This window comes from Bufo bufo, chromosome 8 (assembly GCF_905171765.1).
Source record: "Bufo bufo chromosome 8, aBufBuf1.1, whole genome shotgun sequence".
NCBI classification, from domain to species: domain Eukaryota; kingdom Metazoa; phylum Chordata; class Amphibia; order Anura; family Bufonidae; genus Bufo; species Bufo bufo.
In genome coordinates, this window is record NC_053396.1 from 60,440,413 (window position 1) to 60,458,685 (window position 18,273).

General features: G+C 44.2%; 1 protein-coding gene across 3 annotated transcripts in view; it reads left to right on the forward strand.

The window, feature by feature from the left end:
• The window catches only part of LOC120977724, a 660,911-nt gene that overhangs the window by 227,505 nt on the left and 415,133 nt on the right, over window positions 1-18,273 (forward strand). For all 3 annotated transcript variants that reach the window (XM_040405799.1, XM_040405798.1, XM_040405797.1), the window contains exon 2: window positions 3,484-3,591. In XM_040405799.1, the coding sequence (XP_040261733.1) occupies window positions 3,484-3,591 (108 nt within the window). The remainder of the gene's footprint in view (window positions 1-3,483; window positions 3,592-18,273) is intronic.

The window sequence follows — 18,273 nt, forward strand, 5'->3', positions numbered from 1 at the left end:
AAAACTTCACATTACTGTAGTTATAAGGTGGACAGGGGGGATACTTACATGATTCTTATACACTTTATAAGACCTGTACAGTCATATATATACCTTAATATGCTTTTTGGCCCTGTCAGTGTCCCTTTAAGTCACATCCAGCTGTGACATACAGTACAGACCAAAAGTTTGGACACACATTCTCATTCAAAGAGTTTTCTTTATTTTCATGACTATGAAAATTGTAGATTCACACTGAAGGCATCAAAACTATGAATTAACACATGTGGAATTATATACATAACAAACAAATGTGAAACAACTGAAAATATGTAATATTCTAGGTTCTTCAAAGTAGCCACCTTTTGCTTTGATTACTGCTTTGCACACTCTTGGCATTCTCTTGATGAGCTTCAAGAGGTAGTCACCTGAAATGGTTTTCACTTCACAGGTGTGCCCTGTCAGGTTTAATAAGTGGGATTTCTTGCCTTATAAATGGGGTTGGGACCATTAGTTGCGTTGAGGAGAAGTCAGGTGGATACACAGCTGATAGTCCTACTGAATAGACTGTTAGAATTTGTATTATGGCAAGAAAAAAGCAGCTAAGTAAAGAAAAACGAGTGACCATCATTACTTTAAGAAATGAAGGTCAGTCAGTCAGCCGAAAAATTGGGAAAACTTTGAAAGTAAGGGCTATTTGACCATGAAGGAGAGTGATGGGGTGCTGCTCCAGATGACCTGGCCTCCACAGTCACCGGACCTGAACCCAATCAAGATGGTTTGGGGTGAGCTGGACCGCAGAGTGAAGGTAAAAGGGCCAACAAGTGCTAAGCATCTCTGGGAACTCCTTCAAGACTGTTGGAAGACCATTTCAGGTGACTACCTCTTGAAGCTCATCAAGAGAATGCCAAGAGTGTGCAAAGCAGTAATCAAAGCAAAAGGTGGCTACTTTGAAGAACCTAGAATATGACATATTTTCCGTTGTTTCGCACTTGTTTGTTATGTATATAATTCCACATGTGTTAATTCATAGTTTTGATGCCTTCATAGTCATGAAAATAAAGAAAACTCTTTGAATGAGAAGGTGTGTCCAAACTTTTGGTCTGTACTGTACATGTACGGCAAGGGTCCTAAAGGGGTTTACCCTTTCAGGATCCTGCCATATTTTACCTTAAGGACCAGATCTTTTTTGGAATTTTGACATGTATCACTTTATGTTGTAATAACTTTGAAAAGCTTTTACTTATCCAAGCCATTGTGAGAATGTTTTCTCATTACACATTGTACTTCATGATAGTGGTAAATTTCAGTCAATATTTTTCATTTTTATTTAAAAATAAATCCAAAATCTACCAAAAAGTTGGAAAAATATGCAACTTTCCAAACTTCAATTTCTCTGCTTTTAAAACAAATAGTGATACCTCATATAATAGTTATTACTTTGCATTTCCCATATGTCTACTATATTCATTTTTTGGGGAAGTTAGAAGGCTTAGAAGTTTAGAAGCAAATCTTGAAATATTTCCGAAAATGTCACTGGGGGGCTTACATAATAGAAACCACCCATAAATGGCCCCATTTTAGAAACTATACCCCTTAAGGTATTTAAAAATGATTTTACAAACTTTATTAACCCTTTAGGTGTTCCACAAGAATTAAAGGAAAATATAGCAGAGTTTCCATTTTAATCCATTTTTTTCGGGTAACAAGCAAGGGCAACATCTAAACAAATCTCAATATTTATTACCCTGATTCTGTAGTTTACAGAAACACCCCATCTGTGATTGTAAACTGTTGTATGGGCACACGGCAGGGTGCAAAAGGAAACAAATGCCATATGGTTTTTGAAAGGCAGATTTCACTGGGATAATTTTAAGTTGCCATGTCACATTTAAAAACCTCCTTCAAAAAAGTGACCCCATTTTAGAAACTACACCCCTCAAGATATTCAAAACTGATTTTACACCCCATTTGTGATCGTAAACTCCTGTACGGGCACACAGCGCCGGGATAAGGTGATTTTTGGTTGCTCTATATTGCACTTTTTGTGCGGCAAGTTAACCAAAAAATAGCTGTTTTGACACCGGTATTATATTTATTTTTTTACGGTGTTCACCTGACAGGTTAGATCATGTGCTATTTTTATAGAGCAGGTTGTTACGAATGCAACAATACCAAATATGACTACTTTTTGGGTTGTTTGTTTCAGTTTTACATAATAAAGCATTTTTTATTTTTTATTTTTTTTTGTGTCTCCATATTCTGAAAGCCATAGTTTTTATTTTTTTATTTTTGGGGCGACTGTCTTATGTAGGGGCTCGTTTTTTTCAGGATGAGATGACGGTTTGATTGGTACTATTTTAGGGTGCATATGACATTTTGATCGCTTGGTATTACACTTTTTGTGTTGTAAGGTGACAAAAAATAGCTTTTTTTTTTACACTTTTTAATTTTTTTTATAGTGTTCACCTGAGGGGTTAGGATCATATGATATTTTTATACAGAAGGTTGTTACGGACGCAGCGATACCTAATATGTATATATATTTTTTTTATTTAAGTTTTACACAACAAAAGCATTTTTTAAACCCAAAAAATCAAGTTTTAGTGTTTCCATAATCTGAGCCATATTTTTTTTTTTTTTTTTTGGGTGATTGTCTTAGGTAAGTTCTAATTTTTTTCAGTATGAGATGACGGTTTCATTGGTACTATTTTTGGGTGCTATTACTTTTTGATCACTTGGTATTACACTTTTTGTGATGTAATGGCTTTTTTTGCACCGTTTTTTTTTTTTTTTTTTTACGGTGTTCACCTTAGGGGTTTACTTCATGTCATATATATTTTTTATACAGCAGGTCGTTACGGATGCGGCAATACTCAATATCTCTGTTTTTATTTTGGGAAAGGGGCTTTTTTTACTTTTTTTTTTTATTATGAATTTTTTATTTTTTTTGTCCCACTCTGCGACTTCAACTTCTGGGGTCTGATTCCCTCTGCAATGCATTACAATACATACTGTATTGTAATGCATTGCCTGTAAGCATTTATGCTGACAGCTTGTATGTGAGACCAAGCCTAAGGGGCTGGATCTCACAGGCTTCCATAGAAGTCAAGACCTGATGCCTATGGAAGGCATCGGACTGCCTTCGCTGACAACGGGTCCCCATTACTGCAGCCCATTACTGCAACGCAAGGACCTCGTACCCTCCACAAAACCTCTGCATGCCGCGGTTTGACCGCGACATACAAGAGATTAATGCATCAGTGTTTTCACCGATGCCGGCGTATGCAGCAGGGGCCAGGCTGTCAGTGACTGCCGAGTCCGTGCTGCTGATCGGGCGGGTGCAGGTCCTATACAGGTTAAAAATGAAAGCTGATATGTGAATTTTTTTTTTTGTTATTTCTGTAAATTCCTATTTAACAATAATTACTAAGGTTTAGCAATATATTATTAGCATTTTGTTGTCAATGACTTATCAATGTTCTTTCTGTTCTCCATTTGTAGGTACCATGCTGCTTGCTGTGTATAACTACAATTCACCAAGAGCACTTGTATCGAGATCAGCACTGGGAACACTACTTATTATACTATGTATGGTCTTCGCACAAATAGGTAAATACACATAATTTATCATTTTAATACTTTGTTGTATGTAACTACTTAAAAAAGGAACTGAGTAACTGATAATTTCACAGTACACTGATTCGTTACTAGAGTTGAGCGGACACCTGGATGTTCGGGTTCGACGGGTTTTGCCGAACTTTACAAAAAAGTTTGAGTTCGGGACCCGAACTTGACCCAGAACCCGAACCCCATTGAAGTAAATGGGGACCCGAACTTTTGAGCACTAAAATGGCTGTAAAAATGTCATGGAAAAGGCTAGAGGGCTGCAAATGGCATCAAAATGTGGTTAAGAGCATGGCAAGTGTTCTGCAAACAAATGTGGATAGGGAAATATAACTGCTCCACCATGTTGCACGTCCCCGTGATGTTCACGATCAAATTGGATATCTGCTCTAATAACTTTCGATGTTCTTTTCTGCGCCTAACATGTTGATCACGGTTAGCGGTGAATCGGGGTTCCACACCTGAGAGGGAGCGTGAGAAAGAGAGGCCACATCCAAGGGAGGTCAATGTATGAAATTAAATGTAATTGAGCAGAAATGTGGGACAAAGTATTGAAGCATAAGCTTCCAAGTTAAAAAGGGGGCGCACGGCAATTACCCACTCCCGCCTTGGGGAGGTAGTGACGATAAATAACAATACAGAACTCTTAAGATACCCTGTTATTTGTATGATTAATACTAAATTACAGGGAATGCCACTGCAGTATTTTGGATTAAGAAACGTTAGACAGGAGAAGCCCTGCTGCCGCTTTGTTGACTCTAGATAACTTCTAATAATAGAAAAAACTATTCCAGCTCACCTAACTGGTCTGCATGTAATCCCGGCTCCAGAGGCCCTAGGGAAGTGTTCCCATGGCAGGCAGAAAATAGTAAAGGAAGGGTCCCGGAGACAAATAATATCCTCTTTCAGCTCTTCTTTATTGATTATAGACATCAACAGACATGACCGTCAGTTCCACGGCAAGATTGACGCGTTTCGGGTGAGTACCCTTAGTCGTGGTTACGACTAAGGGTACTCACCCGAAACGCGTCAATCTTGCCGTGGAACTGACGGTCATGTCTGTTGATGTCTATAATCAATAAAGAAGAGCTGAAAGAGGATATTATTTGTCTCCGGGACCCTTCCTTTACTATTTTCTAGATAACTTCTGCCTGATCGCACGTCCCTGTGACGTCCACCATCCATTTGGATATCTTGTCTATCAATTTTCGATGTTCTTTTCTGAGCCTACCATGTTGATCACGGTTATCGGCGAATCAGGGTTCCACACCGGAGAGGGAGCGTGAGAAAGGGAGACCACATCCAAGGGAGGTTAATTGTTTCAAATTAAATATGATAGAGTAGAAATGTGGGACAAACTATTGAAGCGCAAATGTGGGGCAACTTGTTAAAGTTTAAGCATTGAATGAAAGGAGGTGGCGCGCATCAATTAACCACCTCAGCTTCCCTAGCTTAAACCCCCTTAATGACCAGACCACTTTTTACACTTCTGCACTACACAACTTTCACCGTTTATTGCTCGGTCATGCAACTTACCACCCAAATGAATTTTACCTCCTTTTCTTCTCACTAATAGAGCTTTCATTTGGTGGTATTTCATTGTTGCTGACATTTTAACTTTTTTTGTTATTAATCAAAATGTAACAAAATTTTTGAAAAAAATTTCATTTTTCACTTTCAGTTGTAAAATTTTTCAAAAAAAACGACATCTAGATATAAATTTTTCTCTAACTTCATTGTTCTACATGTCTTTGATAAAAAAAAAATGTTTGGGTAAAAAAAAATGGTTTGGGTAAAAGTTATAGCGTTTACAAACTAAAAACTAAAAATGTGAATTTCCGCTTTTTAAAGCAGCTCTGACTTTCTGAGCACCTGTCATGTTTCCTGAGGTTCTACAATGCCCAGACAGTAGAAAAACCCCACAAATAACCCCATTTTGGAAAGTAGACACCCTAAGGTATTCGCTGATGGGCATAGTGAGTTCATAGAACTTTTTATTTTTTGTCACAAGTTAGCGGAAAATGATGATTTTTTTTTTTCCTTAGAAAATCTCATATTCCACTAACTTGTGACAAAAAATAAAAACTTCCATGAACTCAATATGCCCATCACGAAATACCTTGGGGTGTCTTCTTTCCAAAATGGGGTCACTTGTGGGGTAGTTATACTGCCCTGGCATTTTAGGGGCCCTAATGTGTGGGAAGTAGTTTGAAATCAAAATGTGTAAAAAATGCCCTGTGAAATCCTAAAGGTGCTCTTTGGAATGTGGGCCCTTTTGCCCACCTAGGCTGCAAAAAAGTGTCACACATGTGGTATCGCCGTACTCAGAAGAAGTTGGGCAATGTGTTTTGGGGTGTCTTTTTACATATACCCATGCTGGGTGAGGGAAATATCTCGGCAAAAGACAACTTTTCCCATTTTTTTATACAAAGTTAGCATTTTACCAAGATATTTATCTCACCCAGCATGGGTATATGTAAAATGACACCCCAAAACACATTCCCCAACTTCTCCTGAGTACGGTGATACCACATGTGTGACACTTTTTTGCAGCCTAGATGCGCAAAGGGGCCCAAATTCCTTTTAGGAGGGCATTTTTAGACATTTGGATCCCAGACTTCTTCTCACGCTTTAGGGCCCCTAAAATGCCAGGGCAGTATAAATACCCCACATGTGACCCCATTTTGGAAAGAAGACACCCCAAGGTATTCAATGAGGGGCATGGCGAGTTCATAGAAATTATTTTTTTTGCCACCAGTTAGCGGAAATTGATTTTAATTTTTTTTTCTCACAAAGTCTCCCTTTCCGCTAACTTGGGACAAAAATTTCAATCTTTCATGGACTCAATATGCCCCTCAGCGAATACCTTGGGGTGTCTTCTTTCCAAAATGGAGTCATTTGTGGGGTGTTTGTACTGCCCTGGCATTTGAGGGTCTCCGCAATCATTACATGTATGGCCAGCAGTAGGAGTTTCTGCTATTCTCCTTATATTGAGCATACGGGTAATGAGTTTTTTTTTTTTTTCGTTCAGCCTCTGGGCTGAAAGAAAAAATGAACGGCACAGATTTCTTCATTCACATCAATCGATGTGGATGAATAAATCATTGCCGGGATTTTATTATTATTTTTTAATATACAAAGTGTTTGCCAAAGCATATGAACACCGCCGCCCCCTCAGCTCATATGCCTTGGCAAACGTATCTTTTACTGCAGAGGAGAAATCTCGTCTTGCAGCGCCGCATACACCGACTTTTGTGTAATCTGACAGCAGCGCAATGCTTCTGTCAGAATGCACATCAGTGCTGCAGCTAGTCGATCGTTTGGTCCACCTGGAAGGTAAAAAAAACAAAAGAAAAAAACAGGCCGAAACGCAATAAATTTATTAACTTTATAATAACATTTGGACGGAACATATAAACTTTATTTAACTTTTTGAACAGAACGTTAACTTTTTTGCTTACCAGTGTTTTTTTTTTTTTTTTTACCTTTATAGGACAAACCTCTCCTTCCCCATGGGACAATGTGCAAAGCGCAAATCGCCCAAAGATGTGGCGAAGTACATTATGCACTTTGTCCCAGGTGAAAGGAGAGGTTTGCAGCAGCTGTGAGTGAAAGGGCCCTAATAGCCCTGTGTGCCTGTCCTGTGAGATGCGATTCCTATGCTAAGTGTACCTGTGTGTGGTACTTCCAGAAACACTCCCCTAAGCATAGGGCAGGGTGGTCAGGGCAGTCAGGACAGAAATAGCGGGTGTCACGCCTTATTCCACTCCTGCTACAGACACAACATCTTTTTCGGGGTGACGGTTGGGTTGAGGTACCACCAAGGACATTGGGGAAATGTCGCTCGTGTAGACGGGTCACTACACTGGTGGATGGGGCCACGGAACCTCCTGGATACATGAGGTTCTCGATGATCTCTTCCTGAAATTTGAGGAAGGATCCTGTTCTCCCAGCCTTACTGTAGAGAACAAAACTATTATATGCAGCCAATTGAATCAAATATACAGACACCTTCTTATACCAGCGTCTGGTGCGTCGGGAAACTAAATAAGGAGCCAACATCTGGTCATTGAAGTCCACCCCTCCCATGTGAAGGTTATAGTCGTGGACTGAGAGGGGCTTTTCAATGACAGTGGTTGCCCGTTCTATTTGTATTGTCGTGTCTGCGTGAATGGAGGAGAGCATGTAAACGTCACGCTTGTCTCTCCATTTCACAGCAAGCAGTTCTTCGTTACACAAGGCAGCCCTCTCCCCCTTGCAAGACGGGTGGTAACGAGCCGTTGGGGGAAGCCCCGGCAACTAGGTCGCACGGTGCCACAGCAGCCAATCTGTTCTAGGAACAAATGCCTGAAGAGGGGCACACTGGTGTAAAAATTGTCCACATAAAGATGGTACCCCTTGCCAAATAAGGGTGACACCAAGTCCCAGACTGTCTTCCCACTGCTCCCCAGGTAGTCAGGGCAACCGACCGGCTCCAGGGTCTGATCTTTACCCTCATAGATCCGAAATTTGTGGGTATAGCCTGTGGCACTTTCACAGAGCTTATACAATTTGACCCCATACCGGGCGCGCTTGCTTGGGATGTATTGTTTGAAGCCAAGGCGCCCGGTAAAATGTATAAGGGACTCGTCTACGCAGATGTTTTGCTCAGGGGTATACAAATCTGCAAATTTGGTGTTGAAGTGGTCTATGAGGGGCCGAATTTTGTGGAGCCGGTCAAAAGCTGGGTGGCATCTGGGACGAGAGGTGCTGTTGTCGCTAAAGTGCAGGAAACGCAGGATGGTCTCAAATCGTGTCCTGGACATAGCAGCAGAGAACATGGGCATGTGATGAATTGGGTTTGTGGACCAATATGACCGCAATTCATGCTTTTTGGTTAGACCCATGTTGAGGAGAAGGCCCCGAAAAATTTTAATTTCGGAAACTTGGACGGGTTTCCACCGGAAAGACTGGGCATAAAAGCTTCCCGGGTTGGCGGCTATAAATTGAGTGGCATACCGATTTGTTTCTGCCACGACTAAGTTCAACAGCTCCGCAGTTAAGAACAGCTCAAAAAATCCCAGTGCCGAACCGATCTGAGTTGTCTCAACTCGAACTCCAGACTGGGCGGTGAAAGGGGGAACTATTGGTGCGGCTGAAGTTGGGGGCTGCCAATTAGGGTTTGCCAGCACCTCAGGGACTCTAGGGGCTCTACGGGCCTGTCTGTGCGGTGGCTGCGACGGGGGAACTAATGCACGTGCCACCGTACTAGCTTCAACTGCCCTTCTGGTGCTCGCCACTTCACCATGTTGTACGGCAGTGCTGGTACTAGGTCCAGGATGGGCTGCGCTGCTGGTGTATGCCTCACCACGTACGTAATCCGACAGCGCCAGCCCCACTCTGCTGCCCTTGAAGCGGATCCTGCGCAACCTGTGGTCTGGCAACACGGAGCCAGGTACGCCTGGTGCTATCAGGGACCTCAACCTCCTCGTCCGAACTTTGGGTCAGACTGCCACTGCTTTCTACAGGTTCGTATTCTGACCCGCTATATTCGTCAGATGAGGGTTCCCATTCCTCATCCGACTGGGTCAGAATCCTGTAGGCCTCGTCAGAAGAATACCCCTTGTTTGCCATTTGGTCAACTAAATTTAGGGTGTATTCCCTGAGACTACCCAAGAAAAAAAGCAAGCCTGTCTTACAAATGGGAGGCTAGCGAAGTACCGGAGGCCGCTGCGATTGATAAAAAATATCAAAACTGATTTTTTTTATCGCCGCAGCGCTTGTAAAGTGATTGTGCAGTGATAAAAAAAGAATAATAATTTTGTCACTGCAGCGGGGCGGGCGTGGGTGAACGCACGTGTGGGCGACCGATCAGGCCTGATCGGGCAAACACTGTGTTTTGGGTGGAGGGCGAACTAAGGTGACACTAATACTATTATAGATCTGACTGTGATCAGTTTTGATCACTTACAGATACTATAAAAGTACAAAAGCTGAATAGCGATACGCTAATCAGCGAATAAGTGACTGCGGTGCGGTGGGCTGGGCGCTAAGCGATCGCTAACTACCTACCAAAGGGGCCTAAACTATCCTAAAACTATCAGTCAATACCAGTGGGAAAAAAAAGTGACCGTTTACACTGATCACTTTTTTCCCTTTCACTAGGTGATTGACAGGGGCGATCAAGGGTTGATCAAGAGGTTAATTGGGGTGATGGGGGGTGATCTGGGGCTAAGTGAAGTGTTTGGTGGCTACTCACTGTGATGTGTGCTCCTCTGCTGGGACCAACTGACGAAAAGGACCAGCAGAGGAGCACAGAAGCCATTTAACACCATATAGTTATAAATATAAGGTGTTAGATGGCTTCTGATTCGATTTTTTGAAAATCGCCAGCCTGCCAGCGATGATCATTGGCTGGAAGGCTGGTGACGAAACGCTCCTTTAACTTTTGCCGGCCCGCGATGCGCATGCGCGGGCCGGCTGTGAGCGTAATCTCGCGTCTCGCGAGATGACGAGTATATGCGTCCAGGAGGAATGAATCGACCGCCGCCAGGACGCATCCCTGCGTAAGGCTACTTTCACACTTGCGGCAGGACGGATCCGACAGGCTGTTCACCATGTCGGATCCGTCCTGCGGCTATTTCGCCGTACCGCCGGAGCTCCGCCCCCGTCCCCATTATAGTCAATGGGGACGGAGCGGCGGTCCGGCGGCACGGCGAAATAGCTGCAGGACGGATCCGACATGGTGAACAGCCTGTCGGATCCGTCCTGCCAAAAGTGTCACTTTTGCAGAGCAGGGGTTTGTATCCGGCAAAATTTGTAAAATGTCACCTGACAATGTAACAGACGATTTTATGAAATTTATGTTCCTGTCACCTATGCAGAGGTGCCCCCGTGACATCCACCATCCATTTGAATAACTTCTCTATCAACTTTCGATGTTCGTTTCTGAGCCTACCATGTTGATCAAGTTATCGGCGAATCAGGGTTCCACGCCAGAGAGGAAGTGTGAGAAAGGGAGACCTCATCCAAGGGAGGTCAATGGCTGCAATGGGATGAAGCGGAAATGTGGGACAAATTATTAAAGCAGAGGGATCGAAGGAAAGGGCCAATTAAAGACGAATTTTTGAAATTTAAGTCTCTGTCACCGATGCAGAGTAGGGGTTTTTCATCACCAGAAATGGGTTAATGTCACCCACCAATGGAACAGATTATTTTAAAAAAAATTCGGTCCCTGTCACTTATGCAGAGCAGGGGATTATTAACGTTAAAAATTGTAAAATGTCAAACCAAGAATGTAACAGAAAAATTTGTGAAATTTATTAACCTGTCTACTAGGTAGAGCAGTGGTATATCACACCCAAAAATTGGTGAATTTCACCCGAAAATGTAATAGACAAATTTGTGAATTGTATTTAACCTGTCTACTAGGTAGAGCAGTGGTATATCACATTCAAAAATGGGTGAATTTCACCTGAAAATGTAACAGACAAATTAGTGAAATGACATAAAATAAAATAAAATGCGTACAAATAAAAAGGGCAAGCTCAGGCCATGTGCCCAATTTGGAGACCCAGAAGTTGAAGGGGGCAGACCTATCATTCAGTACGTGTAGGCATGTGCACACATACTGCTCCACCATGTTGGTGAAATGCTGCCTCCTGCTAAGATGTTCCATATCAGCTGGTGGTGCTGGTTGTTGTGGCGTGCTGACAAAGCTTTTCAACTTTTCTGCCATGCTAACCCTGCCTTCTGAGGTGCTGGCAGTGGCCCAGCTGCGTTGGCGACCTCTTCCTCTGCCTTCGCCTTGTGCTTCCACTGTGCCCCCACTGTCAGGTGGGAATGCCACCAGCAGCGCGTCTACCAGCGTGCGCTTGTACTCGCGCATCTTACGATCACGCTCCAGTGACGGAATTAAGGACGATATGTTGTCCTTGTAACGGGGATCCAGCAGCGTGGCCACCCAGTAATCAGCACAAGTTAGAAAGAATGTAATCGCTCATGTGTGCACCTGAAACTCCACTATCGCCTGCTGCTGCTCGCACAGTCTGGCCAGCATGTGCAAGGTGGAGTTCCACCTTGTAGGCACGTTGCATATGAGGCGGTGAGCGGGAAGGCAGAAGCTACGCTGCAGCGCTGACAGACGAGCAGCAGCAGGGTGAGAACGCCGAAAGCGCGCACGACCTGCACTTTCTGCAGCAGCTCTGACATATCGGGGTCATTTTAAAGGAACCTCTGCACCACCAAATTCAGCACATGCGCCAGGCAAGGGATGTGCGTCAAACCGGCTAGTCTCAGAGTTGCTATGAGATTTCGCCCATTATCGCACACCACCAGGCCGGGCTTGAGGCTCACTGGAACCAACCACTCATCGGTCTGTTCAAGACCCGTCCACAGCTCCTGCGCGGTGTGGGGATTGGCCCCCTAAACATATAAGATTTAAAACTGCCTGCTGTCGTTTACCCCTGGCTGTGCTGAAGTTGGTGCCGAAGGTGTTACGCTGACCGGATGAGTAGGCGGTAGAGGATGAGGAAGCGGAGCAGGAGGAGGAAGCAACAGGAGGCAAACTGAATCGCCCTGCAAACATCGGTGGTGGAAAGACATGCGCCAAACTGCTATCCGCCTCATGCCCAGCCGCCACTGCATTTACCTAATGAGCTGTTATGGAGATATAATGGCCCTGACCGTGCTTACTGGTCCACGTATCCGTAGTGAGGTGCACCTTGCCACAGATGCCGCAGTGCACACCTGATTTTGTCCCCCACTTGGTTGTGCAGGGCACGCCTGGAAAAGTAGTCGCGGCTGGGCACAACGTACTGTGGGACAGCCACTGCCATAAGGCTTTTAAAACTCTCCGTCTCCACCAGACGGAATGACAGCATTTCAAAGGCCAGTAATTTTGAATTGCTGGCATTCAGGGCCAGGGATCGTGGGTGAGTAGGGGGGTACTTCCTCTTCCGCTCCAGTGTTTGGGAGATGGAGAGCTGAAAGCTTCCATGGGACATTGTGGAGATGCTTGGGTCAAGTGGTGGTGTTGCTGGCAGATCCTCTGTTTGCGGGGTGGCAGGTGGCACTGTCACTCCAGAGGTGGATAAAGAGGCCCAGACTGTAGCAGGAGGAGCCAGAGACCTTTCTTGGTTTTTGAGGTGTCTACTCCACTGCAGCTCATGCTTTGCACTTAGATGCCTGGTCATGCAGGTTGTGCTCAGGTTGAGAACGTTTATGCCTCACTTCAGGCTCTGATTGCACAGCGTGCAAACCACTCGTGTCTTGTCGTCAGCACATTGTCTGAAGAACTGCCACACCAGGGAACTCCTTGGAGCTGGCTTTGGTGTGCTCGGTCCCTTGCTGCGGTGGGCAGTAGCAGGCGCACTGTCTAGGGGACAGCCGCTCCGCTTTTGCACCCTGCTCCCTCTTCTGCTGTGCTGGTGGCTCTGTGCGACCACCGCCTCTTCCTCCGAACTATACAGGTCACTCGCATGACCTTGATTCCATGTGGGATCGAGGACCTCATCGTCCTCCACATCATCTTCCACCCAGTCTTCACCCCTGCCCTTCTTGTCAGTCTGCAAGACTTTTGAAAGCCCCAGCAGTTGCACCTGTGTTTCGTCATCATCTGAGACGTGCTAGGATGGTCCTCCCATGCACTCATCTTGAAACATAAGTGGTTGGGCATCGGTGCTCTTCCACTTCTGGGGCAGGGATAGGTGGATGGCCCTGGGAAACCCTGCTAACAGAGTCATCAAAAAGCAGAAGAGACTGCTGCATGACTTGGGGCATGTCCCTTATTTGACGCTCTCCTCATATTTCTCAAATTTAGGATCTTGCCCTAAATGGGTGTTTTAAGCATGCATGGGATAGACATAAGGCCATTCTTCATACAGTTGCAAGAAAAAGTATGTGAACCCTTTGGAATGATATGGATTTCTGCGAAAATTGGTCATAAAATGTGATCTGATCTTCATCTAAGTCACAACAATAGACAATCACAGTCTGCTTAAACTAATAACACACAAAGAATTAAATGTTACCATGTTTTTATTGAACACACCATGTAAACATTCACAGTGCAGGTGGAAAAAGTATGTGAACCCTTGGATTTAATAACTGGTTGAACCTCCTTTGGCAGCAATAACTTCAACCAAACTTTTCCTGTAGTTGCAGATCAGACGTGCACAACAGTCAGGAGTAATTCTTGACCATTCCTCTTTACAGAACTTTATCAGTTCAGCAATATTCTTGGGATGTCTGGTGTGAATCGCTTTCTTGAGGTCATGCCACAGCATCTCAATCGGGTTGAGGTCAGGACTCTGACTGGGCCAGGCCAGAAGGCGTATTTTCTTCTGTTTATGCCATTCTGTTGTTGATTTACTTCTATGCTTTGGGTCATTGTCCTGTTGCAACACCCATCTTCTGTTGAGCTTCAGCTGGTGGACAGATGGCCTTAAGTTCTCCTGCAAAATGTCTTGATAAACTTGGGAATTCATTTTTCCTTCAATGATAGCAATCCGTCCAGGCCCTGACGCAGCAAAGCAGCCCCAAACCATGATGCCCCCACCACCATACTTCACAGTTGGGATGAGGTTTTGATGTTGGTGTGCTGTGCTTCTTTTTCTCCACACATAGTGTTGTGTGTTTCTTCCAAACAACTCAACTTTGGTTTCATCTGTCCATAGAATATTTTGCCAGTACTGCTGTGGAACATCCAGGTGCTCTTGTGCAAACTGTAAACGTGCACCAATGTTTTTTTTGGACAGCAGTGGCTTCCTCTGTGGTATCCTCCCATTAAATCCATTCTTGTTTAGTGTTTTACGTATCGTAGATTCGCTAACAGGGATATTAGGATATGCCAGAAACTTATGTAAGTCTTTAGCTGACACTCTAGGATTCTTGACCTCATTGAGCAGTCTGCGCTGTGCTCTTGCAGTCATCTTTATAGGACGGCCACTCCTAGGGAGAGTAGCAGCAGTGCTGAACTTTCTCCATTTATAGACAATTTGTCTTATCGTGGACTGATGAACATCAAAGCATTTGGAAATACTTTTATAACCCTTTCCAGCTTTATGCAAGTCAACAATTCTTAATCGTAGGTCTTCTGAGAGCTCTTTTGTGTGAGGCATCATTCACATCAGGCAATGCTTCTTGTGAAAAGCACACCCAGAACTGGTGTGTGTGTGTTTTATAGGGCAGGGCAGCTGTAACCAACACCTTCAATCTCATCTCATTGATTGGACTTCAGTTGGCTGACACCTCACTCCAATTAGCTCTTGGAGATGTCATTAGTCTAGGGGTTCACATACTTTTTCCACCTGCACTGTGAATGTTTACATGGTGTGTTCAATAAAAACATGGTAACATTTAATTCTTTGTGTGTTATTAGTTTAAGCAGACTGTGATTGTCTATTGCTGATCAGGTCACATTTTATGACCAATTTGTGCAAAAATCCATATCATTCCAAAGGGTTCACATACTTTTTCTTGCAACTGTGTGTGTGTGTGTGTATATATATATATATATATATATATATACTGTATGTAGTGCAGGGAAAATATAGATACATATGTGTATCATGTTCAAGGTATATATATACAGTATGTGTATATATATATATATATATATATAAAATTCCCAAAGAACGAGGCAGCACTTCCAGATTGACGTGAAAGGGTGAAGACCCCAAACTTTAATTCCCCAGCAACGTTTCCGCCTACTCAATGAGGCCTTTGTCAAGCTATACAACAGTGCATTAACATGGTATATATACCCAAAAGCCAGTGCAATCAAATCACATGGTACAATTAGTGAAATCACATGGTAACAGAAAGTGCTCAGTCACATGACAATCTTTACAATAAATCCATTTGGTTGCAAAAATACATGAAGGGTTCAATAATTGTGTAAAATCATTACATACAATGCAAAATATAAGTGTTATAGATATACATATATCCTCTCCTGTCCCACAACTAGGATCTAAGAGTCTGTATAATTATATACTACAAAAGTGCTAGGTGCATGCAGATAAAGGGTTAAAAAACATATTGTGTCATAACAGGATACAGCGGCATCCTATTAATGTATTAAAATAGTAGTGCCTACCATTGGTGGCTCAGTGCGGCCGCGAGTGTCTGGCGTTTCCATCTGCGCTGTGCGCATGCGCCGAATGCGACAGTCAACCCCGCCCTCCCAGCTCATACTGCGTACCCACGTTCACTCGCTCGCTTTGTGCACGGCGTAGTGACGTGGAACACAACGTGCGCATCGCGGGGAGATGAGGGGGCGGACCATGTGACTCGGCCACATCCAACCAGCAGCAGAGGGGACGTGCCAATCGTCATGGTAACACAGAATGTAAATACACACTCCGGATATAACATCAGTGGGAACATCTAGGTGATCGCGATTGCGAACTAACTGTCACAACCAGACAGCTGAGAAGCTCTGACAGAAACCGTTCAGAACCTCCTCCTTGAGTTTTCTTTGTTTTGGTTTCAGTTCCTCATCTCGTTAGCCTATCTCAGCTGTCATGCAGTTGGACTGATTGCTTCCCTTTAAATTCCTCCCATAATGCAGTAGTGTGCGGCTTATACAACTTCCTGGAGTGTGTGTGCATGCTGTTCCTAGTTCCCAGTTCCCAGTCGTCTGCAAGATAAGTGCTGTATATGTATTTGTGATTTTCTGTCTGCTGGATCCAGGTGACCCTGACTCCCTCCGTGTCTGTGTAGGGAGCCGGTGGTCGTGTCCCCTCACTATTGTAGGGTCTTCAGGTGTTAGATAGTCGAGGTACGTGGATATGCGACCATTCACCTTTGGGGTGTTCGCATAGGCTGAGCAGTCAGGGAGAGTCTGCCAGGTCCATGCAGGGCTCTCCCTTTTGTTCCTTAGTTGTGGATCCAGTGAGTCATTGATTATATTGCATTGTCTTGTTTCCTGTACACCATCCGTGACATTATAAGCCGCCAAAACCGTCTCAAGCATGGATCCGGTTTCACTTTTGGCTGAACGCTTACAGGGTCTTTTATTGGAGGTAGCTGATCTCCGTAAGACTTTTTCTCAGTTTCATATGACCGATTCAGCTTTCGTTCATGGAATTTGTTCTGAGCCTAAGATCTCGCTCCCGGATACGTTCTCCGGGGGTAGTGAGAATTTTGTGCGTTTTAGAGAGGCTTGCAAACTCCATTTTCGCCTTCTTCCCCATTCCTCTGGTGATGAGGAACGGAGGGTGGGGATCATTATATCGCTGCTCAGGGGTAACGCTCAGTCCTGGGCCTTTTCGCTGCCGGAGGGGGCACGGCCCCTCCGTTCAGTGGATGAATTCTTTTTGGCCTTGGGTCAGATATATGATGATCCGGATCGTATTGCTCTGGCTGAGTCTAGACTGCGTCTGTTGTGCCAGGGTGAACAATCCGCAGAGATATACTGCTCAGAATTTCGGAGATGGGCAGCTGATACTGGTTGGAATGATGCTGCACTCCGAAGTCAATTTTGCCATGGTCTTTCAGAGGGATTGAAAGATGCATTTTCCTTTCATGAGAGGCCTATCTCCTTGGACTCTGCTATGTCTCAGGCCGTTCGTATTGACAGGCGTCTTAGAGAGAGAGGAGAGATCTCTCCTTCCTGTCATACTCAGTCTTTGGACAGTGCAGCGGTCTCATTCTATGCGCAGGGGTCTCAGTCGCTGTCAGCCCCTTCTGAGCAGGAGCCCATGCAGCTGGGGTTGATTGCCTCTGACAATAGAAGATTCAGCTCGCATGGGAGGGTTTGTTTTTGTTGTGGAGGTATAAATCATTTGGCAAATGTTTGTCCCTCTAGGAGATACAGGCAGTTTTCTGGGAGTAATAAAGAAACAAAAAGGAAAAAACCTTTTAAAAATGTTCCGTCTGTTACTATTGGCAGGGTTGAGGCGGAAATTAAAGGTTTTCCGTTTGCTTGTAGTTCCCGTTTTGTCCTGCCTGCTAGGGTGGCGCTAGAGAGCAAGAGCATTTTTTGTGAGATTTTTGTTGATAGTGGAGCAGCTGTCAATCTCATTGATAATCAATTTGCAATAACTCATGGTTTCCAGGTATGCACTTTGGGAAAGGATATTCCTGTTTTTGCTATTGATTCCGCTCCACTTTCTCAGAAATCATTAAAGGGCATAGTTCACAATATCCGTTTAATTGTGAGTGATGCTCATGTTGAGGATGTGTCATGTTTCGTCCTTAGCGGTTTGCCTACTCCTTTAGTGTTGGGGCTACCCTGGCTCACTAAACATAACCCCACCATTGATTGGCAAGCGAGGCAAATAAATGGTTGGAGTGACTTTTGCAGAGAGAATTGCCTCACGACATCTGTTTCAGAGGTTTCTACTAAGACTGTACCACCTTTCCTCTCTGAATTTTCGGATGTCTTCTCTGAGAGTGGAGTTCAGGATTTGCCCCCGCACAGGGAGTACGATTGCCCTATTAATCTCTTCCCAGGTGCCAAGCTGCCTAAATCTCGTTTATACAATTTTTCCCAACCTGAGAGGGTCGCTATGCGTGCTTATATCTCTGAGAGCCTGAGAAAAGGACACATATGACCCTCGAAGTCACCTGTTGCCGCTGGTTTTTTCTTTGTTAAGAAAAAAGATGGTTCTTTAAGACCTTGTCTGGATTTCAGGGAGCTGAACAGTATCACTATTCGTGACCCTTATCCGCTTCCTCTGA